This window comes from Egretta garzetta, unplaced genomic scaffold, assembly GCF_000687185.1.
Source record: "Egretta garzetta isolate BGI_Z169 unplaced genomic scaffold, ASM68718v1 scaffold30, whole genome shotgun sequence".
In the NCBI taxonomy this organism is placed as follows: Eukaryota; Metazoa; Chordata; class Aves; order Pelecaniformes; family Ardeidae; genus Egretta; species Egretta garzetta.
Genome location: NW_009258383.1, coordinates 4,175,547 through 4,200,187, shown reverse-complemented (window position 1 = coordinate 4,200,187; position 24,641 = coordinate 4,175,547). Strand labels below are relative to the sequence as shown.

The window sequence follows — 24,641 nt, the reverse complement described above, 5'->3', positions numbered from 1 at the left end:
TGTCATTATTTCTGTCAGCTACACTTACAGCATGCAGCAAGTTGCTAATTTAGCTTGAGAACCAGTCTTTTGATAAGGTATCAAAGCCAACACTGGGTCTCTAAGAGACACAGATCTTCCTATCACCATATGTATCACCATATGCTAGCAAAAATCAGTAACTTTAAGCACATAAAAAAAACCCCAGCCCAAACCCAAAGCATAGACCTTTTGTATGACATTTATAATAGTATACTGAAAACATCTCAAGCATTACAAATGAGTAAGATACAGAATTGTGGTTTTTCCAGCATCCACACCAATTCAAATACAAAATCTGAAAGGTTCCATTTTTTTTTCTTATGTATTTATGATACATGAGCACATTAAAAAGTAGAGATAGGTTATATACTCTTAGGTAGTAAAGGATAAAAATAGTCAAAACTTACAAACCTGAGAATATGACAGAAAATATATACATGTCAGTAAGCAAATCAGTTTCAGCAGTAAACCAAAGTGCCATAAGCAGTTCCCTGAGGAAGAAATAAATTAATCAGTACACAGTCATCAAATTTTCAACAGCAAAACCCAGGACACATTAAATATTAATTGCCAATTATTTACTGTTGCTATGCTTAGTAATAGATACATTAATAAATAAATGTTCAAATATTACCAGCAATATTTTATCACTACCTACATTTACATATTAAATTTTACTTTAAGAGATTAAAATAAATTTTCACAACAATTAACAGCCTATTAATCCTAAATGAAGCCTCATGCCTAAAACAGGGACAACATACATACAGAAAGAAGAGAATGCAAGTGTTCAAACAGAAACACTATTTTAAAGCCTCTCCTTTCCAAAACATTCTGCACAGGCAGTCCTTACTCTATGCGAATGTAAATAAATAAATAAAACGAAATGCCCAACAGCTTTTGTTATGTGAAATAAATAGAGCATGTATTATTAAATTTTGAGGTACCAGTTGTATCAACTGCAGGTCACTAAGGACAAGTATCTTGTTAAGACAAGACTGAGAAACCACTCCTCAAAGCTGTCAACTGATATTAAGCTCTACCCCAGCCTCAACATTGGAACAGGGATCATCTCCCTCTCTCGCCATCTAAAGTGGCAGCTGTAAACAGGGACATAAACAAGTGAAAGTTGTCATACAAAGATTTTCTAGTTTCACAATACACTATTGCTCCCAAGTACACAATCGTCATTTCTCTGTATCTGGAACAGAAGTGCCTTCGAGATACCTTTAAAAAATTCTCTGTAGTTATATTTTTGCAGCATCTACTCCTAGCACGCATTTGGTATATTTCATTGACATATCTGCAGACTGTAAAATTTGGATATTACTCCATCAATAGGAAAGGAGGATTGGAGACTCTTATGGTTTTAGTTCTACTTTAGGTGAATTAAATAATAAGCATTTACCATACGATGACAGCTCTTCAACGAACTGCAGTGCATAAAATACACTGGGATTCCACTTCAATTTTTATTTAAAATATCCCTATCACAAGACATACTTCTGATAGCTCACTTAATCTAGGATACTGAGATAACAAACCCCAAGTTCTTACTTGGCAGGATATGGTAGAATTAGTGCTCAAGATGGATGGGACATGTTGGCAATGCAGAATCAGAAAGTCTAAACGCTCACTGTTCGTGCCGTACCGATTAGTGCACTACAGCAACAATCTCAGCTAGCATAAATGGCGGAACCTACATTTTTAGTTTGCATTCAGTAATGTTACAACTCTTGATAAAATACATTTCTGACGGTCAAAACCTATTAAAAAATAGTCTAATATGACTGTAACCAGACATAGACTTTAGTTATCAGCTGTTACATTTTTCAACTGCTATATAATTCATGCATGACAAACCATATTTCTGTGAACAGCTGCTTAACATATTTTGACTATATTAAAAAGAGACCAAGATGTACTAACAATACCGTTTTCTGTATGGTTATCATCTGCAGTAACGTGCAAATGTTTTACAGCAGAAGGGGGAAAAAAAAAATCTTACCATTTGCTTTCTTCTGGACTATCTGAGGCCATACAGCTAAGGTGGCATAAATGATCATAAACCAGACAGTGACTAATGGCACAAAGTAGTAGAACTGGTAAGGTCGGTCCATCACTATGCACAGTACGACAACCAAGAAATTCAGACGAAATAAAACCTGGAAGGAGTCAGAGGAGGGAAGACTGAGGATATATAAGCTGGGAGGCCAAGCTGAGAGAGATGGGGGACATGTTTCTTTAGCACTATATGAAAATATCTGTGTATTTTACATCTCACATGCTGATTATATTTTAGTTGTAACATGGGTAAGTATCTCGGGGAACATCAATAATGCAACATAAGATGGCCGATTTTGTAGTACTGGATCTGTCCTACATGGGCCTACTTGGGTAGAAATAGCACTGAAAATAGGGTAAAATAGAACGGACTCCAGGCTGGGGACTGAGTATTCCACTTGCTGGACACTGTTAATGCCTCTCTGCTTTCACTCCCATAGCACCTGGGCTAGCTCAGTTAAAGCTAGGGTAAAGTCATTACCAGTGCTGCAGTTCCACTGTAGTCATATGTTTAATAAGCACGATGACCTGAGTTACATGACAAATATAACACTTAACACGAATTACAGATTTATTTTCATTTTTTAAACTTCTACAGCACACACTGCAAAACCTGGGAGGGAAACCACAAAAATAGGTACGTTCTCCAGTACTATTATGGTGCAAAAATTAATTTTCATCATTAGCAAATGTAGGCTCCAATACAGTATCTTTGGAAAAGAAAACAATCCATAGAATCAATATAGCTGACTGGAAAGTATTTGTTTTCTCCCTATTTTGCATTCTGATCTGAAAACTCAAACCCATAACTGAAAAGGCTTTTAGATCAAAAAACCCACCAGGTTTTAAATAAACAAAAAAATAAAACCTGCATATTTGTTTTTCAAAGGAAGCAGATACATCTGATACGTTTGTGAATTTTTTATCTGTTTCTAAAGAAAAACAGTAGAGGGGTGTGGTGTTTCTGACCATATTCTCTATATCAAATGGTACACAGAACTAACTGTCCCAACAGAAAAACCAACCCAACAAATTCTCAGTTGAGAATGAAAGAAAAAGTAATGTACAATATTTGGCAACACTTTGCTATGTCTTGGAAGAGGTAACAAATACTACAGTGATGCCTCTTGCTCATGTATCAGTAATTGACTTCAATGCAGAACAGTTGTATACTTAATAAAAGAGCAACATGAAGCGTTTCTTTAACGGATCCAAAAGATCACTCACCTGAAGGAAAGAAAGATACCACAAGTGCTTTGGAACACTATTAATGGCCTCAACCAAGCAATCAAAAAGTTTTTAATTTCACCAACAAGTGAGGAAAGAATCCAAAATGCATACAAAACTTAAAAGCTTTCACAATTAAGCAAGTGGAAATTACTTCAATTTAAATCAGAGACAAGACGACATTTGTTCTACCTACATAAAGACTTGCCATGCTGGGCGCAAGCAAACCAATGTGCTGATAACTTGCTGACTAATTATCTTTATTCACGGAAGAGGACAAAAAAAAAAAGAAAGAAATTGTGTACACAACTGCCTTTTGGATTCAACGAACATTTATCTACTTGTATCAAGAAAACTCTAATAGAAACATACTAATAATTAAAAAAACCTCAAAACACAGGAAAATATCAACATGGAACAGACTGAGGTTGCAAGAACAAGGTAAGAGAAGCAAAAATCAAATCTTTCCAATGGCTAATTTGGGAAAACCATCAGTTTTTTTGCCAGCAAGAGAGAGCAGACGAGAACATTCACATCACCTATCTACTCCCAATAGTAACTGGAGAAAGGCTGTCCCAGAGGGCGATTCAGAACATCACAGCTATCCACACAAACCTCTTACTCACCAGTGACTACACAATAAATCTAGGAAGATTTAGCAAAAAAATTTGTTGTCAGTGATATCCCTCTTTACTGCCAGCCAGCCTACCTGGATCATTACTTATATATTACAAATTGCTACTGCAATGAAAATTTCATTGCTATGTATTGGAAAATATTTCTCTTGATATTTTAAAGGCTACATACTTACATTTTTTATATTGCAAGTATCATTTATATGCTATATGTTTGTATTAGATAAACACTACTGATGAAATAGTCAGATTACATAGAAACAATAGCCATTTTTAATGTGCAAACCTCGGTTAAGTAATCTCATATCACATTATTTAGGGAGTATGGATATATTATGGATGTTTTGTTAACTGAACAAATTTCTTTATAAAAACGGTAAGTAGATATTCTTACGTGACACACTCTGTATACACCAAAGTCCCCTTTTATCCAAAAATATGAGAAGTGTCCATAACCTGTTTGGAACAGATATGCAGCGACCAGAACTCGAATGTGCATGTACACAGGCAAAAACTGTTGAGAAAAATAAAGTACCTTTTATAAAGGCCACATAAATGTTTTTGAAGTTCCTTTCTTCCCCCCTATTTTATGCTTTTTCTGCATTGCAGTACATCAGGCTTAACTAAGAAACGAAACATTATGCTGCATTTCCCTGTTTCTTACTAAGCTCTTTTGTTGCCTTAACCTCTCTGACATTAAAATGAGTTTCTGCTATTTATTGCTCTACACTTCCCATATTCTCTAACCAGTTAAGAGACAGTTAAGAAAGGATCTTTGAACGCTTACCCTCATCGGTTTCAAGTTGTGAACATAAAAATGAAGTGTTGCTAGCAATTATAAATAAACTATTGTAATATTCTATGTGGAGGAAACAAGTATATTTTTTCATTGGCTAAGTAATGCATAAAATGCTCTTATCAATGAAATCTACACTTTAAATAGAGAGAAAAACTAATTCTGCTAATACCTTTTTTAAAACTACAGGAACAATAGCATGAGTTTTTCATTCTATTCAACTCTAATATGCATTTGTACAATCTTTCTTTTGAAGTAACATACCCAAATTGCATTCCCACTTAAAAAAAATTATGAAATTCAAATCACTTACAGTGCTTGCTCCAGAGAGATGATAAATCAAAATAACAAGTTGCATCCAGCCCTTCCATTCATCAGTCTGTTCTCTATTTAACACTTTAGTCTAATGCAAAACAAAACAAGAGTGTTGCTATTCCAAAAAGTACAACGAACATCTACAAAATGAGGAGAAAAAGTTCAAACCAATAAACCACTTTATGGGTAAATAGGTCTCAATTATAAAAGACTTCTGTCTAGTGGATGCAGGTCTACCAGATTTTAACCTGCTCTACACTCTCTTGTATTTGACCTATGCTCACTTCATTGTCACTGAGTGACAATGGCTAAAAGCGCTCATACCCATAGGTTTTCAAAAAGCTTTTGCATCTAATTCCATACAAACGTTTTATTGCTTGTAAGTACATTTTTTGCAGATAAGTTATACTGACTTAGAAAATTTAACTTTCAATATTTAGCAATTATTTACACTCAAACTGGGAAACAATGTATAAGTAGGATGCCAACATGATCATTACCTCTTTGGTATTTTCAGTATAAAATACCCCCAAAACCAAGATATAGACGATTGGTATGAAGAAAGATGAATGTGTATAAAATTTATTTTCCTTCATGAAAAGATTTGCTCTGTCGCATAGATAAAAATAGGTCATGATCAGACCAAGTTTGCAGAAGGAGTATAAGAGCATCTCTAAAGTAGAAACATTAGGAGGGCTGATGGCAGGTTTCTTCTCTTCTCCACTTTCCAAATCAGTGCATGATTTGTTCTTCCGAAAATTATTCCGATGAATTAAATTGATAATTAAATATCCAATAATAGACAAAGTAAAGAAACAGAAAGCTAACTTCTGTATCAGAGTAAGAGGAGGCTGAGGCTGGCAGCAGGAGCCGTCAATGGGCTTCATTATCTTATTGCAGTAGACGTTCATAAGAATCATCGCATTCTGTCAAAGAAATAGGCAATTTTGTCAATCTCTAATTAAAAAAGTTAACGTTTTCATCATAAGAAATTTTCTTCTAGATCATGCATTGACATAAAACATACACAATTCTCCCTTATCATTACACAGATAAAATTTCGCAGTACCCCCCTATCCCTAGTTCCATTCAACAGTACAGTCAAGACATCTCTTCCAAACAGGAAACCCTTGAGCTTCTTGAAGTAAGCAAAAAGAGCTGATCCTAATCCTTACAACAGAAGGGTTCTCTATACTGGCTGTAAAAGGAGCTATAAAGGGCAAAATGGACGAATGAAAAACAGCTCACAAACTTGGGTCCTAAAGGGCCATGGTAAAGAAAGTCTCTAAAATATGACAATGAGACTGAAACCTGTGGTGAGATGAAGTTTAGTTCATCCACTACTTGAAAGCAACTGAAACCTGCAAAGAAGTGGAACTAAAAGTGACACAGCGGGAGAGCTCAGTCACAAGATGGGCAGACTGACAAAGCTCAGAGGGGCTCACTGCATGCACACATATATTGGTAGGTTAAAGATAAAATAAGAAATAAAGTCAGTAGCACTCCATGCAACCAGGAAGGTGCATATTGTGTTTTCTCATCCTTTACATACTCCTTACTAAACAAAATTATATGGGCACATAGGAGAAAATTTAAGACTTATTTCTTAGTACTGCTTTACAAATCATTATCACTCTAACTCATTCATACAGATGAAGGCATGAAGTTTGCACTCAGAATCTAAAAGATCTAGTGGATTAACAGCTATTTTAAAACAGCTACGCACTAATGTGTTCACTATTATGTTTGTTAAACATCCTATATAACTGACTGCCCTCCCACCTACTGAGATCTTCTGAACAAGATTTCTTGAAGAATGTGCAGGTCCTCACTACATTCATACTGTCACTTCAGACCATTCACTTAAAATCTTGGTTTACTATTACTACTTTTTAATGTTGACCAGTGATAAAAACACTTACTGTATCTCTGCTTGATTCAGGGAGATGCAGGCCATCTGCAGACTTCATGATAGTTTCTTGTGCTATCAATTTTGATACACTGAACACTTTAACTTTAGCTTTGGAATTTCGGGAGCTGCTATTCAGAATACGAACAGCTGCTTCATTATAAGCATCTATTTTCTCATTAGTGATCATTTTCCGACTTTCACTCAGCATATCTTCATAAACAGGGTCTGAATTTGAAAGGACAAAGAATGGGCACATTAATCTTCTTGGCAAGTACTTACCTCAAGTTACACAGGCTACTTTCATTAAGGTAGTCACAATTGTTTAATGGTACAGAAAAAATGTACAATGAGGAACAAGTGACTTACAGTAACTAGAGTAGTAACGAAAGCTGTTTATGATGAAATGTTCTTATCGCCATTCCCTAGTCAGGCATATGTTCTTATAGATTAGAAAGCTTTAGCCAGACATGAATGCCTGTTTAATTCCCCAAACCCACAAACAGTGTATAATGTTGCACTGCAGCAGTGCTTATGCCTTCTCTCAGTAATGGAATCCCCCAAGGAAAGACTCCAAAGCCAAGAAGACAGAAGGTAAGCAGCAGAATAGACACACAGGGAAAAAAACCCTCTCAAATCCTCTAGTTACTGCAGAAGAAACCAGCTTCTCATTTCTTTAAGTCATAGTCCATAAGCATATTCCACTTGCTCCTGTTCATTCCAGTTTAACTGATGGCAGAGTTTCAGTTTTTCAGGAGAATGGAACACCACTTCATTGCCTGCAGGCTTCAGAAATTATGTAGAGCTTAACACAAAGCTATACCGGGTTCTAGATCAAAAGGTCAGCTGGAGATCAGTAAGTTGCTATGAAAAGCTACTGGTGTTCATAACTCTGGTGAAATGCACTCTACAAGCTGTAAGTTGATTTACTTTAGCTAACTCAATGCCTACTTTTGGACAATCAATGTCTAGACAACGCCATGTGTACAGACTGCTTTTCCTCTTATTTTTTCCATTAAAGAGCTCAGAGATGACTTAAATGGACTAGATTTTTATCAACAGAACGTTGGGACAGGTCTGACAGCTAACTGCTTCTGTTATAGATAAACATGGTTTTGAAATGAATGCAAGAAGATTAATCTGTTGATTCAGGCTAACCTCTAGAACCATCTTTGACAGGAACTTGGATGTGGCTGTAAGGGTACAGCTGGGTATACTCCTACCGGCTCTCAAAATCTACCTATGTTTCTAATTGAGGTGATAATAATCTAAATGCAGGAGCACATTCTACCTATGAGCTCCTTGTTCAGTGTCAGATACGTACCTTAGTTTTACTGAAGAAAAGCAAAAGAATGTAAGCTTGGTGCCAAAATAAAAATATCACAGACTCATTTGAACCATGATTTCTGGTTCCTAATCTTAACTCATCAGTGCTCAGTGTACAGAAGCAAGATTCATTCTAGAAACTTTAATTCTCTATGTTCTCTAGAGTACGTCTATTAATTCTAGATACATACAGAGGATGCACTTGTTGAACCTCTCCTATTATTTATGTAATCTGAAAATGTAATTGAACACAAACATAGGAATACAGCTGTTTTACGCACTTGTGTTCTTGACTCCCAGGAAGCACATACGGAGCACAGCACAGGGAGAACAGGCATACTAAATTGGGGAAGAAGCTAACAAAGAATTAGGAGTTGAGAAGGCAAAAGATTTTCATGAGAGAGTTTTAAAATCTCCGTCACTAGTAACAGCTAGGTAAGGCTGCAGGAAAGGACAGATTGGAATTCAGCCAACACCCTTTTTACTCTGCAAGTAAGCAGCATGGACTAAGTCTTCCATATCCTACAAGATAATGATTCAACAGACAGTGACAACATAAATTGTTACCTACTGTTCATTACTTTACCTTGTAAGACCCAGTAAACATCACTACTTTTTGCTAATTTTTCCAAAAGAGGTGCAATTGAAGTGATATTGATTTTATATTGTGTGAGGGCTTCATTGCTGCCATTGTGAATCTTGATAGACCACTGGAGAAATAAAGAAAGAGATTCAGAACCTGTATGTCTGAGAACCCTTAATTAACTGATTCCATTGCTCCATTAAATAGGTATTTTTCATTATTTCTATGAAGCTAGATTATTTCTTTAATCTTTGCTTTTGAAGTGCTAAAAAATTGCTTTTGCACCAAACAGCTGTCTAGACAGATAATTACATTCAAACAGACCATTTAAAAGCCGAGTATATAATATTCAACTTAAGGTATATTTGATTTTTCATAAATTAAATGATGCAAGGTGTTTTAATTAAAAGCTCCTTGACTTTGAACAATGATGAAATAGCAAAGCCAGTCACATTATATAAAAATCATTGCCCATTCAGTCAATTTTACTCTAGGAAAACTGACCACAGCAAGAGGTGCGTGCAAGCAAAACTTGATGGTGGCATCGAGTTTCAATATTCCATCAGCTTTGCAGATATCAGCAAAGAAAAAAGAAAAAAAACCAGAAAAGAAAAAGAGCCATTTTAATGTCTGATTTAATCTTCTAGATGAAACGATTGGGAGAATGCTATAGCCATGCAAGAATTTCTTCTAACCACTGAAAAGAATCTCCCACACTGTAGGAAAAATAGATTTAGCATTTTCTTTAAGTATTACTGTATCTATACTGATTTAGTCCAAATCTGTAAATAAAAAAATTTAGCCTGAATGTAGTGACCTCTCTTGTTATTTCTAAATGTCTACATAAAAATTTCAATGTAAGCCAAGTACACTGATTAATCCACTTCCTGAGAATATTATCAAATATAAACAAATACTTCATGAAATCAAATAACATGCAGCTGCTCTGAGAACTCACACTTGAGAAAAAAAGCAGTTTCTCGCAGTAGCTCTCTCTTTACTGGTGAAGTACCTACAGTATTTAAACAGATGTTTTAAGAAGCGCATTCTATTCAACAGGAAGTCAGGAACTAAGCAGCAGAGCACTGCAGTGACATTCTCAGAGCATCTCCTTTTCCCAGAATAAGCAAGCAACTGCATTTTGTACTAGCTGGAGGTTCTCCAGCTTATAAGACTTCACTTCTATTTATAAACCGTTATGCAGTTGACATCTTAAGACAGACATGTCCAGACATGACCAAACCCAGAGCTAAGTTAAAGATACAGGTAAGTTTCAAAATGCTGACAAGTCCAAGGGCACACACCAGTTTAATCTCGTAGCAGGTTACCACACTAGTGCTAGCCATGGTAAATGTTGCTGATGCGTCAGATTTTTGAAGCACTTTATTTTTCTGCAAGACCTTTAAAATAGGGGACATTTATCTTTGGCCAACTCTAGATATCACTATTAATATTTTGCGCATGAAGAGCTGAGCATCACATACATATTGTTGGTTCGTATCTCCTGCTGTCCACAAAGGACAACGAGCTATGGCTAATGTATATATACAAGTAAAAGGAATTATTTAACTTCGAGTCCTGTAGTTTTGCAACTTGACCTTCTGCATGCCAGCACACTATGCACATATAATGGCATTTTCCATGTAAAATACAATGACTCATGCTAGTCAGACATGCTAGTTTCTCAGACTAGGCAGAGATAGTCTAGGCTTACTAAGACTCCTAAAGCTCAAATATTTATGTGGATCCTACAGAGGAAGAGAATTTTGGGGGTTCACGTGTAAGTAAACAGAGAATTTCTGATCCCTCAGGAAATGTGTGGAGGTCTGCATACACATATGACCTTCCCCTAAAATTGAGGGAATTCACTCTAGATTGGAATGCCCAGGAGCTTCCAGATTGGTAGAATGCCTGAACTGTCTCTAAACCAAACTGCTTTCACAGGATTTTATTTGAAGTGGAACACATTCTTCCCCCACTACATATGAGCTGGTATGAATTTATAATAGTGAATTCCTTTCAAATTCTGGTTCCAAAATATTTGGAAGTAAGGGACAATGAATCTTGAATTAATGAGGTGAGCAGTTGTTCTACTCTTGACTCCCCGTACCAGCCAACTGCTTGAATAGACTACTTAGTTGGGGGCTGTTGAATTCCATCCCTGGACGTTTTAAAGAAGCGTTTGACTCTTGTCAAGCGTGACACAAGTATAACTGATCCTGCCTTGTGGCAAACTGATGGGTTGGTTAGGAGACCTCTTCAGGTCCTTGCCAGCCCTGTTTTCTGAGATGCTGCAGCTAACAGCAGTAATAGAAACTTCCAGTGGAACAAGATTCAGGAAGTGCAATCTCTTTGGTTGTTGATAAGTCTAAAAGAAATATGTGTGCTCAAAAGAGCATTGCAGATTGGGCCATGCTCAAAAGCAGTATTTTGTGACTGAAAAGAGTTTATTAAAAATGCATCTCAGTACGCAAGTATTTTCATTCAACTTTTTTAATGAATAATCTGCTTTTAAGAAAAAAGCTACTTTATTTATTAGCTAGGTTCAAACTAATCAATGCTTATCAACCAGTACTGCTGCCAAAAAGCAAGTACTGTACATTACACAGCCATAACAAAATATATCTGATATTTTAGAACTACTTGTTATAACAGAAAATTCACTGAGAGTGTATTTTTTATTATAAATTCGGTTTAGTAACTTCATTATGTAGTCAACTTCAGAGCATAAAAGTTATGCTACTAGAACTTCCTTCTTTACTTTAACTTACCGTGGCAGCTCCTGCTACAATTATATGAGGTTTTGCCACAGAACCCTAAGACACAAAATAAAAAGAAAATAGTTTTAAAATATTCATTAATTATACTTACTATTATATTGAGCAAGTTAAGTAAGACTTAAATCTTAATTAATTGTGACTCAACTTGTCCATCAGTTAATGGCTACAAGAGACTAGACTGCAGATATATTGCAGAGACCATCAATATATGATAAATCAGAATTTTCACATAACAGAATCTGAAAAAGTGCAAAGCATCAATAAGCACTGGCAAACATTTCTAAATAGCTTTTAAAAAGAAATTATGCTGCTAAATTAACATCTCCTGCTAAGGTCAAGTAAACTGTAGATGATACTATTGAAGCACTTTTTCTCTCTGTGTCTCTCAGCATTCTCAAACATCTGTTTGGGCTGTTTTACTGACTGAAGTGACCATAAACTCGTTGCAAAAACAGACCAAGGACAACAGTTAGTTGTTTTCCTTATTGTCCTGGTCTGAAAGCTATGTCTAGGACAAGGAACAGAGTATGTACTCAAACACAAGAGTACAAGGAAACAAACAGTGCTGATCACCTCAGTATGAGTTTAGCCTTGACACAGCAAGAATTTAGCAGCTCTCAATTTTTTGTAGTAATCACAGAAAAACAAGTAACTTCAGCTGTCTTGATGGAAGGTGTTGTGCAAGAATGACAAATAGGGTAGCAAAAGAATCGCCAGCGCCATTGCTAAATAACTCCAGGCTTTTTAAAGGTCAACAAAAGAAGAACCAAGAAAAAATTAGTTGCCAATCTGTAAACATATTACTCATTATCAGAATTACATACATAAGTTTATGCTGAATAAATAACATGACAACCTATATCATAACTGAAACATGTAAAATATTTAGTATGCAATTTGAGGGAAATATTGGGAAAAAAAATAAATAAGGCATTCTTGACTTTCCAAATTGCCTTTGTCCTTCAGTTTGGAACACTCAAATTCACATAAATATAAAATCATAGAATATCTCAAATTGGAAAGACTGCTGGTCACATAAAAGCGGAGCCATTGCAGACACAGAGGAAGAGAAATGTCACATCAGAGTAAAATCCTTTCAGCTCTTAATAGGATGAATCAACCTGCTCCTAGGAAGTAGTTTTTTTCTGGTTTGGTTTGGATTCTTTCGACCCATGTGAAGCCATCCTTGTGAGACCAGGAGATGCCCAGAAACATATATACCAGTAAACATCCCCCTTTCACTATTTCGATGCCAAGTTTCGGATCTCTGGTACATAACCGACTGAATATATGAGTTATGCTGAAGTTGCTGGACTCCTAGTAATTATAGTTGTGTGTATGGAAAAAAAAGAAAGGTAGTCATCCTCAGCCAGTTGCTATATATTCCTAAAATAAAGTTTTTTAAGACAAACCTCAGTCCAAGATTTGATACGTTGCCTCATAGAGCCATTAACTTCTGGATACCACAGGAAGTCCTGTAAAATAAATGCAGATTTACTCTGTAAACTTACGGACAAGCAGTAGACTAATAAAAAAAATCAAAAAACCCAAACTAATTGCCATCAATTCAACTGTAAAGGAAAAACACTTGGCCCAAAGTAAGATTTCCTTTATAATTAGCATGAAAAGCCTAATATCTTGGTCTACCATGGAAAACAAAGAAAAAAAAAAAAAAGAAAAAAACCCGCAACAACCAAAAACCCCTTTGCCCCCATGAAAAAAGAAAAAAATTTCAGGAGTTGGGATTTCATCAAGAAGGTAATTGTTTAGCTTCTGCCAAATGGGATGTCATTGAGGTTCCAATGCAGTCAGGGCTAAAACCAAGATTACCTCTATAACTTATTTATTACAACTTGCTTTTTGCTCAGTTTCCCAAAGTTTTTACCAACAGTTTTTTTTTTCTTCCTCCAGAACTTCACCTAATGTGAATGATAGCTTGAAATCACAATTTTAAAACAAAAAAATTCCTATTTTACATTACTATTTCATAAATTATTAGCTGTTTAAATCTAATAGTGCTATGGACATTAAATGCATTACCTACTGACATTTTTTTAGATGTCAGGAGTCGTGCCCGACCATCATCTAGAATGACAGGTCTAGACTTTGGCTAGTGCTATTACGTCTCCCAGATAAAGCTGAGACTACCTAGCACCTAGTTACTCCTTAGGTGCAGAACTATCAAAAGGACTACAAATACACATTAAAGTGAAATGGCAGGGATTACAAATGCAGAACTTACTGTGAGGAAACTTTAGAATGCAGAATGCAGAAACACTACCAGCAGAGAGGAAATCTCTATCTTCCACCTGCACAGACCTAAAGATTTTGGTGGTTCCCTTGACTACTACTATGACTACTAATTCTCTATTTGGCAGGAATCTGTGAGCGATCAGGCAGCCATCTTGCTGCGAATGGGCGATTCATATTGCTTAAAGAATCACTGTCAAAGGTATTAGCAAAAGTGGTTTTAATATAATGTTGCAAAAGTGCAACATAACAGTTTCATGGCAAGGTTCACTCTATTACTGTACGGCACAATCATCGGAGCAATGATTCAAAACTATCGAGCCACAAATCAAAGTTACCAAGACAAAAATCAAAGTTACCAAGGTACAAAATCATCAGTGGCTGAAGGACAGAAGGGTCAGGCAAAATTAAACACTCCATTTGTTCCCAGTGATTTTCTCTTTTGTTGGTCAAGTATTTTCCACATCTAGATTATTGGGCCACAGCCATTCTGAATGTGAACATTCAGGTAACATGCCAGTAATGTCAACAGAAATATGGCATCAGAACAAGGAAGCAGCAGACTTCCTGGCTGAATTGACTCCTACCTAAATCAGCCCACTCCACAGCTGTACCAGGACTAATTACACTACAAACAGAGCAACAGAGTCAGACAGCATAGGCTTCAATTGCCATGGACTCACACTGTAAAATGTTGTTCTGTACCCTAAATTTTAACCATGTACACAAACAGGTACTGAAAACTCACTTGCAGACAATTCAGCAAATACACTGCTTCTTTGGTTTTCATGAACACAGAATGAGTTGTCTCCAGGGGATAAACAAATACATGACTAGCAGAATCCCAGCGCTGCTGACAGCTGTCATGGGAAGCAAAGAAAGCTATTGAGGACATCATTTCAGCTGCCAGGGCAGAGAACAGAGTCCTTCATAAAATCTACCCTCAAGTACTTTGTTTGTTTTCTTTTTTTAAATATCCACATTATAATCAACATTGTGGTTATTTTTCCATGCAAAAACAGTGGAAGGAATCCTTGCTGGAATAGCATAGAGAGCTTGATGGCAATTATGACAATTACCATGCCAAGTAAGTTAGCCCCAGATACGTATTCTTACAGCAGTGGAAGAGTAAACTTCCTGGCAAAAGCTATTCTTGGAAAGGCCAAATTATAAGATCTGACAAAAAGAAACATTACACACACTTCCAGAGCTTATGCCCAAAGCTAACAGAGAATACTCAAAGCCAAAGTCTCTCAAAGAATCTTATTCAAAATAGAAAGTGTTAAGATACGCTGTGATATATTTTGTAGAAAATTTATAAAGAATGCTGATGATGATCTAAAGCTTCCTTTGACTTTCACAGCATTTGTAGAAATTTGAAAAATCCAGCTCTAACTGCAATTTGGATTACATTGTATGAAATAATAGTATGCATTATTATGGCTTGCAATTTAATGCTAGATAAAAACTTACCACTTTAATTGAAGCAGATTTATCTTCAAAAGGGATATTTCCATGCTGTCAAAAAACCCAAAACAATAAAACCAAAGTAAGACAAACATTCAGAAGGAAAAAAAAAATTTACATTCATATGCTAATTCGCTCTCACCCAACAGTTTATCTTTAGTAGGAAGTATTTTTCTTGTATAAACTTGTCAGTATACTCATGCAAAATGTTTATGTTACTTTGTTGATAAAACAAGCTACTTGGATAAAGAGTTATTTTTCCTGGAAGAAATCTGCCCAACGAAGTCTGAAGTGCTTTCTGTTCACTCTGTTACAAAGGTATATAATATTTTCCTAAATTTAGCCTCCCAAAATAAGAAAAACTTCAGACTTTTTTTTCTTCCTTTTCTTACAATTCCTTTCCCCTAGCCTTCCTTTTCATCTGCCCATCTTCTTTGCACAAAACAACCAGAACAGTTTTAATTAAAGAATAAAAGAAAATAATCTCAGGCAGAAATAAAGTCTGGAATGCATTATTAAATTTGCTGAGTGAGATTGTAAGAAATGAGAAAGGAAGCAGTCAGATACTGCATACACAATCCTCCTTTAAAATATTACTAAATGCAATATTAGTTTCCAACCTAGTCCAAAAGAACAAGTGTGTTTCTCTTCCACAAACTGAGATCTTGATTTCATAAATACTTGACAAAAGACACCTCTTGACTTAAAAATAAATTATAGCACTCTATCATATCCTCACTTTTGGGCAGCAACTTTGACCTAACCAAGAGACTAAAAAAAACAGTTATTTGATCAATCTAACATCTTGTTTTGACAAATGAAAGTGACTGCATACTGCCTGCTGAAAAAGCGGCCAGCTTGCACTTCTAAACAACAGAAATACTAAATAATTGACAAATATGATCTAGAGTTGAAAGTGAAATGTCTTTTCCCTCACATATGTACATACATTCATAAAGGGATACGCCTGAGCAGCATGATATAGCAAAATAAATGAATATTCTGATCAACAAATGTCACAGCTAAATCTTTTTTTACTCCTTCCACCCTGCAAGCTGCAGTTTCCATACTTCACCTTATAAAATTCAAACATCTTTTTGGCAGCAATCAAAAGGAAGGTAAGACCAGAAGCTATTTTTAGTTTCAGCCTCAAGTTAGACCTGGAAATCTGTCATTGCCCCAAGGATTTTTATGAACAGATTAGATCAGCAATTTAACTGACATTTAAAATCACAAATTCTAAGCCACGAATTACTACTATTTAAAAACACAAAGGAGCAATTATTTTCTTATGCCAAATATGAAGCATAAGTTGCTATGGGACAAGTAGGCTTCATTAATTTATTCCGAGACTGCCGCCAGCTTTCTCTTGAGCTTCCTAGTTCACTTCTTAAGATTCCAAATCATCTCATTAGTACCCAAACAATTATCTTGGTCTAATCTTGTTCTTCTCCAAAAGACTTTTCTGTGGTTCTTCTTCCTGATAGCTAGGCCAGCAAACAGTATCATTTCTTGCTTTTTTGAAGTTCAGAGAAGAGTTACAAGGTAAATTAGGAAGCAACAAACAAAAACATCATCAAAATAAACAAGCTCACCTTATTTCCTTCTTCTTTGATTTGAGGATTTATGAGTTTTATAAATGAATAGAACAGCTGTCGGATTCTAGAATCTCCTATAAACACAACATGTTTGTCTATGAGGCAATTTTTTGCTTCACTGTAAAACAAAATAGCAACATTCATGTTACAGGAAATTTGTATTGTAGGAAAAAGTCTTCAGAAAATCTACAGAGCAATATAGATAATTCTAAGCATTAGATCCAGTTCTAAGGAATGGTAAATCTTTTTTTTAATCATGCTGAATTAATAAAAAGTTTAGTGTAATTTGCATAGAAATGAAAATGAACTCTCCTGCTAATGTGATTAGGCAGACAACCAAGCAGGCTTTCCTATTCTGTGGTGCTACATACACAGTAATTTCAAAATGGTAATATACAGTGTAATTCTAAAACAAAGTTCTCTCACTAGTAGGTGAAAAAAAGTGATTGGTATTTTTATTGGGATTTTTTTTACTTGCAGTTCTACACATAAGGTCAGCATTGCTCCTTTCAGCAATCTGAGAGTGACATAGGAAGCTATGAAGTCTCTTGCAGGGTCTTGTGGCTCTCCATAACACCTACCAGTACTACTATCACCAACATTTATTTGTATTTTTATATATAAATACAACTATGGTAAACACTGTAGACACACAGATAATGTACAAGGAAAAGTCTTCCTTCTGGTAAATGTTGCATATTTCTAAAAACCTAGAGAATATGCTATAAAATGAAAAATAGATGACAGTGCAATTACTACAGCTGCAGTCAGACAAAGACTCTTCTTTCCAGGCAGATGAACAGAAGACGTGAGTTTTCCTTACCTATTTTTATACTTGTGCATCATACAACTGTGGGGTTGCCATACTTTTTCTCCAAGAAATCTCCCGCTGGACAGAAGATACTCACATGTATCACCACCTTTAAAATGTTATATTAAGATTAGAATTCAGACTCATGGAAGTTAAAACTTAGCCTCATTGCTATTAAAAAAAAAAAAGATTTGACAATATTTGAAACATAGGAATTGAAACAATCAACAGCAATAAACAAACTTATTGTAAAATCATCTTGCACAAGTTGCTGCAAATTGCTTTCTCACTTATTATACCACACTTCTCTGTAAATCACTCCTCTACCCACAAAATTTTAGTGTTCCCAATTCTGCTGTCAAAAAGATGCTGTGACCTAGAAAGGCGCTTGCACTAAAAGATGCCGATCCACTGTGCTATCTACTATCCAGAATACACTAATATGCAATTAAAGAATACAACAGTTCATTGTAATAATCTTCTACACAGAATCACCATACACAGCATCTTGTATAGAACATGAATCTCAACATGAGATTTGCAAGTCTATTACATCTCCTTGCTTAAGACATATCAGTCACCTTAGGGCAGGTGAAATTACATACTGGGTTAATATGCAAAACAAAAAACATTTACACAAGAATTTGCTCATCATTCTGAACTGCAGCTACCTTTTCCAGTCAAGAAATTTTAGACTAATTAAGATTAATCACTTTACAGGTGGTGATGTTTCAGGTCACTTTAAGTTCATATGAACAAAAGACCTCAGTTATGAAATCAGTGAGGTTTTATCTTCCAGCAAACTCCATGTCAGATTCTGCTGTCCTATAACTGAACACCACTGAACACCGTTCACTGCAAGGGAAGTTGCCCTCCAACATTTTTGTCATACTTGGCAATTCAGAGCACTGACAAACAGGGAGATGATGGTGAATGAAACAGTAAGTACCTGTGCTAGCTTGTGCTGAAACAAAGTACGACAGCCCATACTTAACATTTTCTGTGAAACCTTGACTTCATTAAACTTAACAGAGAACACTTCTTTTACTCCACTGAAACTTGCGCTAACTCTAAAGAATAAGGCATTTTCTATCTAGTACTTCTTTTCAGGGCTGCTGGGAGCCATACATTATAATGAGACAGACTTTCTGCTTCAATTATTACGAGAATATCTGAAGCTTTATCTAGAACTGCAGATTAGACCTGGTGAACAGAAAGCAATGCAAATAGTGTGAGGTCTGAGGTCTGCAGGAATGGGAGTTTACAAGGCACTGCTGATGTCTACTGAGACCCAAGCCCATAGTCCTTGAAGATCAGTACTACAGTAAAGCTCTTGGGAAATAGAGACAGAGCTGTGGAATCACTTCCCTAAGCAAAGGCTTCCACACGAGCACAGTCCGATCACTAAAAAAATGAGGGGGAAAAAAAGGTATACTGGATAAAGAAAGGCTTTCTGTGTAATGTTCTTGGTAAGAAAACATATCCCAAGTTACAGTCCTAAGATCACAGTGAAAGCTGACCGATTCTCATATGCACTGACTCAACTTCTGTTGTTGTTGGGGCTTTTTTCAGTTGGGCATAGGATAATTGGGAAAATTACTTATTTCCATAATTCCCCAATAATGGGAAGAATGACAGTAGTATCTATATTGAAATATTTTTTCTATAAACATTTTAAACTTCAGAAAGCATTAATAATTACATGGCTGACAGAAACATATCTGTATTTCCAATAAATATGGCATTAGAATCTTTATAAACCTGCACAACCACAGATTTTTCTCCAGATAACTCTTGCATTAACATTGGCAATGATGTTGCTACTCTACTTTAGGAGCTGATACTCAGCTGCCTGCTCCTTCACAATCCACCCAGAAAAACAAACAGGTAAGGTTCCCATCTATGAAGCTCGTAAGACATTACAAAAAGCATAAAACAAAATGCATGTTTAAAGTATAGCCGACACCCAAAACTCTTAGTTTTCCATCAAACCTCTAGCTCTCTCCTACTTAGGATGCATGAAGACCATCTCAGACGCAGTAGTACAGACAACGCAGCTCATGTGGGCTGCTTCTTGAAGAAGAATATAAAATTAGCTTGGAGGAAGGAAGAAGTGGCAGCTGAAGACATCTTCTGTCCTTACGTTCCTCCCTGAAACTCCTCCTATCTGTTTTCATGAAAATCAGAAAAGGGAATGTAGAACAGACTGTATTACAACTGTTACTCCTTGGCTCATTTATCCAACCAAACCCAGCAGCGGTAACACAATCAAGTAGTACTATTTACCATGATCTAAGGCTCCTTATTCCCTCATCTCAAAATGCAACTCTTAACAACCAGGCTTATTTTCTCTCCTGGAACTTCAATTACTTATCACTGCTATTGCATCACGGCTACTAAGAAAAGCTGGAATAACCTGAAGAATTGTAACAGTCTTGAAAAAGGTCTGGATAAACATCTTGGAGTCATAGCTCTGGGTTTGGGTTGGTTCTCCATGAGCAACCCACACGTGACATGCTCCTAACATGCATGATACACTGGCTTTATTAAAACTATCTTTCTTTACTCCTTATCTCTCAGTTTTGGGAGCTCTTGGTCAGGCAGATTTTCCAACACAGAAGAACAACGTGTTTAAAATTTAAATAAAATATATACATACGGTGATAAAATCCTACTTTTATCATCAATAAGAGTCTATTAATCACCCCAGGGTAGTTCAGGAATTCCCTCAAATTGACCAGTAACCTCTCAGCAAATCCTTGAGATACCACAAATCAAATCAAATCAACGCTTCCTTCCTAACCTCAATGCACATGCACTATCCATGTCAAACTGATTAATTGCTGCATAGCAGCAATGGGATGTGGCAAATGACCAGACGCAGAGAGCCACATGCTTCTGAACACTTAAAGGAGCTCTCATGGAAGTATGCTGAGACCATAGATGTAGACTGAACTCAAGAGGTTTCCAGAAAGGTAGTCTCTGTAACTCTCCTATTTTTCGACCAGTACGGGTAATTCCAGGTCAGCAAGATCATCTGTTTATTTTTTTCCCCAGTCTGTGCCTGTTTCATGATTCAGTACAGTGCCATTTCTGAACAGATTAAAGAAAAGATCTTCCAGAAACAACTGATCAATGCCTTTCTGCTCCTCTTTCAACTTTTGCTACTTACAAGACAGCTGCTGATCCTGCTGCCAACAATTCTGCAGAAGTAGCTCAGAACCCAGCAGATGACATGCAAAGCTGAATCTTTACCTACTTTTTAAATAATGTTGGCATAGCTCAGATTTGCTGGGTAGACATCTTTTTGTAGAAATCATAAATTCAAAGTGACCATAGTTTCAGTTTTTCTTAATTGTTTCAAATAAAATCCTGTTTCTATACTTTGGCTTTCAAGCAATATAATTTCCTTGATTCTCAAGCATATACACTTATGCAAACTATCATTTCTAGTTAAGTTGCATAAAAATGAAACTGCCAGAAATAACAAAAAACATTCTCAAACTCATGTTGCTTGTGATTAGATTATGAGAATAGGTGACTCACAGTTACTAGAGCTACTGCTATAAAGCCCTCCACTTTGCAGATGATCAAAACAAGGTATTCTGGTATTCTGCCTTCAACAGGGGCCATAAGCAAGTGCTCAGGGACGAATAAGAAGAGGGCAAGTAAATATTATGTTTTTGTCTAATATTCTTCCAACTGTCTTCAGTCCAGGGACTTTCTGAGTTGGACATGGTTTCTTCATATTTTGTGGAACCTTCCACAGATTTCTTTCCAACAAAGTTATGCAGCCTTCTCTTCAGTTTTTTAGCATCCATAGCATCCTCCTACAAGAGATTTTCATACCCACAGTTGCTGCTTGAAAAATCACCTGCCTTTTTATTTTAAATATGGTTTCTACTAGATTTACTTGGCACTCCTTAGTTCTTCCATGGGAACAGACAGTTTGCACTCATGCCTATCGCGATTTGTAGACCACTATTAATCCTTCCTCAATCAAGTTCTCAAGACTGAAGAATCTTGGTTTACTAACTGTCCTGGTTTTGGCTGAGATAGAGTTAATTTTCCTCCTAGTAGCTGGCACAGTGCTGTGGTTTGGATTTAGTATTAGAAGAATGTTGATAACACACTGACGTTTCAGTTGTTGCTGAGCAGCGCTTACACCAGTCAAGGACTCTTCAGCTTCCCACGCTTTACCAGGTGCACAAGAAGCTGGGAGGGGGCAGAGCTAGTACAGCTGACCCCAACTGGCCACAGGGCTATTCCAGACCATATGACATCATGCTCAGTATGTAGACTGGGGGAGTTGACCAAAGGGAAGAGTGATAGCTGCTCAGGACGGGCTGGGCATCGGTCAGAGGGTGGTGAGCAGTTGCATTGTGCATCACTTCTTTTGTATATTCTTTTATCATCATTACTATTATTTTCCATTACTTTTCTGTCCTATTAACTGTCAACTGTCTTTATCTCAACCCACAGATTTAAGTTTTTTTCCCAATTCTCTCCCCATCCCACTGGGGAGAGAGGGAGCGAGCAAACCACACCACCAACTCTTCATAGGAGAACATGTTCCATATCTTAAGCTCATGACCCAAGCTTGGTAGCTCTATGCTCCACGGCACTCCCATCATAATTACCCACAAATAAAACAATCCTCCATCCTACAGTATGTTTACTGAAACATCACACACTGTATACATTTTAAACACAGAGATAATATTTGAGGCTGAGGAGTTATGCCTTCTTTCCAAACTCCCAATACTAATATCTTACTATTTCCCCAAGCAACATTAGAAAGCTCCTGAGACTCGTTAGGGGCATTACTGATGTCTGATGTCTGTTTAAACATGATAGTAGAAGTTTGGGGAGGGGAGAAGATGAGGGAGGAGAATAAAACAAGACTGAAACAGCAGGCAAGAGAGTAAATGGGAGGTTACAGACAAGACTGCACTTCCCAGAAATGCCCAAGTCTTACTTAGGAGATAAAATACACAGCAGCAGCCAAAGAAGCACTCTCATTTTAATATACCACACCTTCTTCTTAACCATTAATGAGATCTTAAAAGAAAAAAAAAAAAAACACAGAAAAACCCAAAACTTGAGAAAAAGAAATCGAAGTGCCATTCTATACACAAGACACAGACCATTCTTTTTAAGCTCTTCCTTTGTGCTTTGTGTAAATTATCCTTCTAACATATTACCTTTTATTTTCATCAAATGTTGCATTTAGATACACTACAGTATAGTTATACAAAGAGTATAATTTATCTGAATTTTATGATGCTCGTTATTCTAATTTATCATTCCTCAGAATCATGTTTTTTCCATTGACATTATTAAATCTCAAAGTCTTCATTCAGTGCCAGGACAGACTGTGTTTCACAGTACTTCTCTAAAAGGCACACTCTCTATTTGGAAGCCATGGAAATTCAGTTGTTCTCTACTACTCAAAATAAAAATATAGTTTTAAACAGGGTCTATCAGTGCTGATTTTAAGAACGCTTAATTTTAAATAGAAATTTATTTCCAACAAGGCTTAGGAATGTACCTTTGAAATACAATAACTGAAAAATACACAGCGCTAACTTCACTGGATGGTATGTAAACACTGAGTCCAATTAACTCTTCACAGAAGCTGTACACAAGTTAAAGGCAGTCCTCTCAATTCACTTTCAGTTTTGTAAATAATGTAGGTGACCCCTAAATATGATAGTCTCCCTGAACATGAATATGACAGTCCACAACCCCAGTCCGGCATTTTTTCATACAAGTTACTTTCATACAGGCAAGTTTTAGTGGGAAGTGCAGTGGGCTACTCCTATCTATAATATGTATTTGCATGACTGTGGTCAAAATTAGCTGAAACCTTTACATGTGAAGACAATCAGACAAAATGAAGGAGTGCTAACTGAAGTCTCAATCATCCAAAAGTTCCCAAAGGAAGCCAAGACAAAACCAACCACTTTATAAAACAAATGCACGCTCTTAACTTTAATTGATGCCTTGTGAACTTTTCAATATTTCGATGGGAGAAGAAAAATGGATGGCAGTCTGCACAACATGGGTTTCTAAGCTGAGCGAGATAAACTACGCTGACTACCAGACAGTTAAAGCATCCAACTGCCACTTGTTTGAAAACTTAGATGTACAGACACACTGCAAACATAGAAAATCTAATTATTAATACTTTCCCTCCTACCTAGGAATAGTGAGAAAAAGGTATGAAAGAAGCAGCCTTTACATGCCTTTATCACTTTCAGAATGTCTTCCTCAAAAAAAAAAAAAAAGGTTTTAAAAATAAGTACTGCCTCTCAAGGAGTTTTTGCATACCCATGGCTGTCGCACAGAAAGAAGGATTAATCACTGAAAAACCTTCTTCACATGTACCGTTCTCTGTCTGGTTATACACATTATTTGTGGCTTTTTGCTTCTGGCTGAATCATCTAAGGGAAAAACTGCAGTAGCACAGGCTAGAAGTCTCAACACTGTCAATGAGCTTCTGTGGCATAAGTTTGATTTTATAAATAATAGAGGACATGAAATAACAAAGCATTTTGACTTAACATACAATTTTTCTTCAAAGCCAACTGCAGTCTTTGCCATCCTTCATATACCCTACAGGACATCTATACACCAGGATCTTGCCTGTATCATCAGGCACGTCTAACTCCATGAACAACATGCTCTACTGGTTTTGGCTGGGATAGAGCTAATTTTCTTTGTAGTAGCCAGTATGGCGGTGTGTTTTGGATTTGTGCTGGAAACAGTGTTGACAACACAGGGGTGTTTTTGTCACTGCTGAGCACTGCTTACATAGAGTCAAGGCCTTTTCTGCCTCTCACCCCACCCCACCAGC

General features: G+C 36.4%; 1 protein-coding gene across 4 annotated transcripts in view; it reads right to left on the bottom strand.

Moving 5' to 3' along the window:
• Positions 1-24,331, bottom strand: part of CASD1 (CAS1 domain containing 1) — a 32,397-nt gene extending 8,066 nt beyond the window's left edge. Inside the window, exons 1-13 of one of the 4 annotated variants that reach the window (XM_009641882.2) lie at positions 24,116-24,330; positions 17,795-17,891; positions 16,969-17,089; positions 15,380-15,424; positions 13,069-13,131; positions 11,648-11,692; positions 8,880-9,003; positions 6,981-7,195; positions 5,559-5,984; positions 5,057-5,146; positions 4,342-4,461; positions 2,030-2,186; positions 433-512 (exon numbers count right to left, since the gene is read on the bottom strand). In XM_009641882.2, coding sequence (XP_009640177.2) covers positions 433-512; positions 2,030-2,186; positions 4,342-4,461; positions 5,057-5,146; positions 5,559-5,984; positions 6,981-7,195; positions 8,880-9,003; positions 11,648-11,692; positions 13,069-13,131; positions 15,380-15,424; positions 16,969-17,089; positions 17,795-17,891; positions 24,116-24,119 — 1,587 coding nt within the window. In that variant the 5' untranslated portion in view covers positions 24,120-24,330. Of the gene's footprint in view, positions 1-432; positions 513-2,029; positions 2,187-4,341; positions 4,462-5,056; positions 5,147-5,558; positions 5,985-6,980; positions 7,196-7,596; positions 7,739-8,879; positions 9,004-11,647; positions 11,693-13,068; positions 13,132-14,654; positions 14,767-15,379; positions 15,425-16,968; positions 17,090-17,794; positions 17,892-24,115 lie in introns of those variants that run through there. The other 3 variants (XM_035897490.1, XM_035897496.1, XM_035897499.1) reach the window with 3 other exon arrangements.
• Between the last annotated feature and the right edge of the window lie 310 nt (positions 24,332-24,641).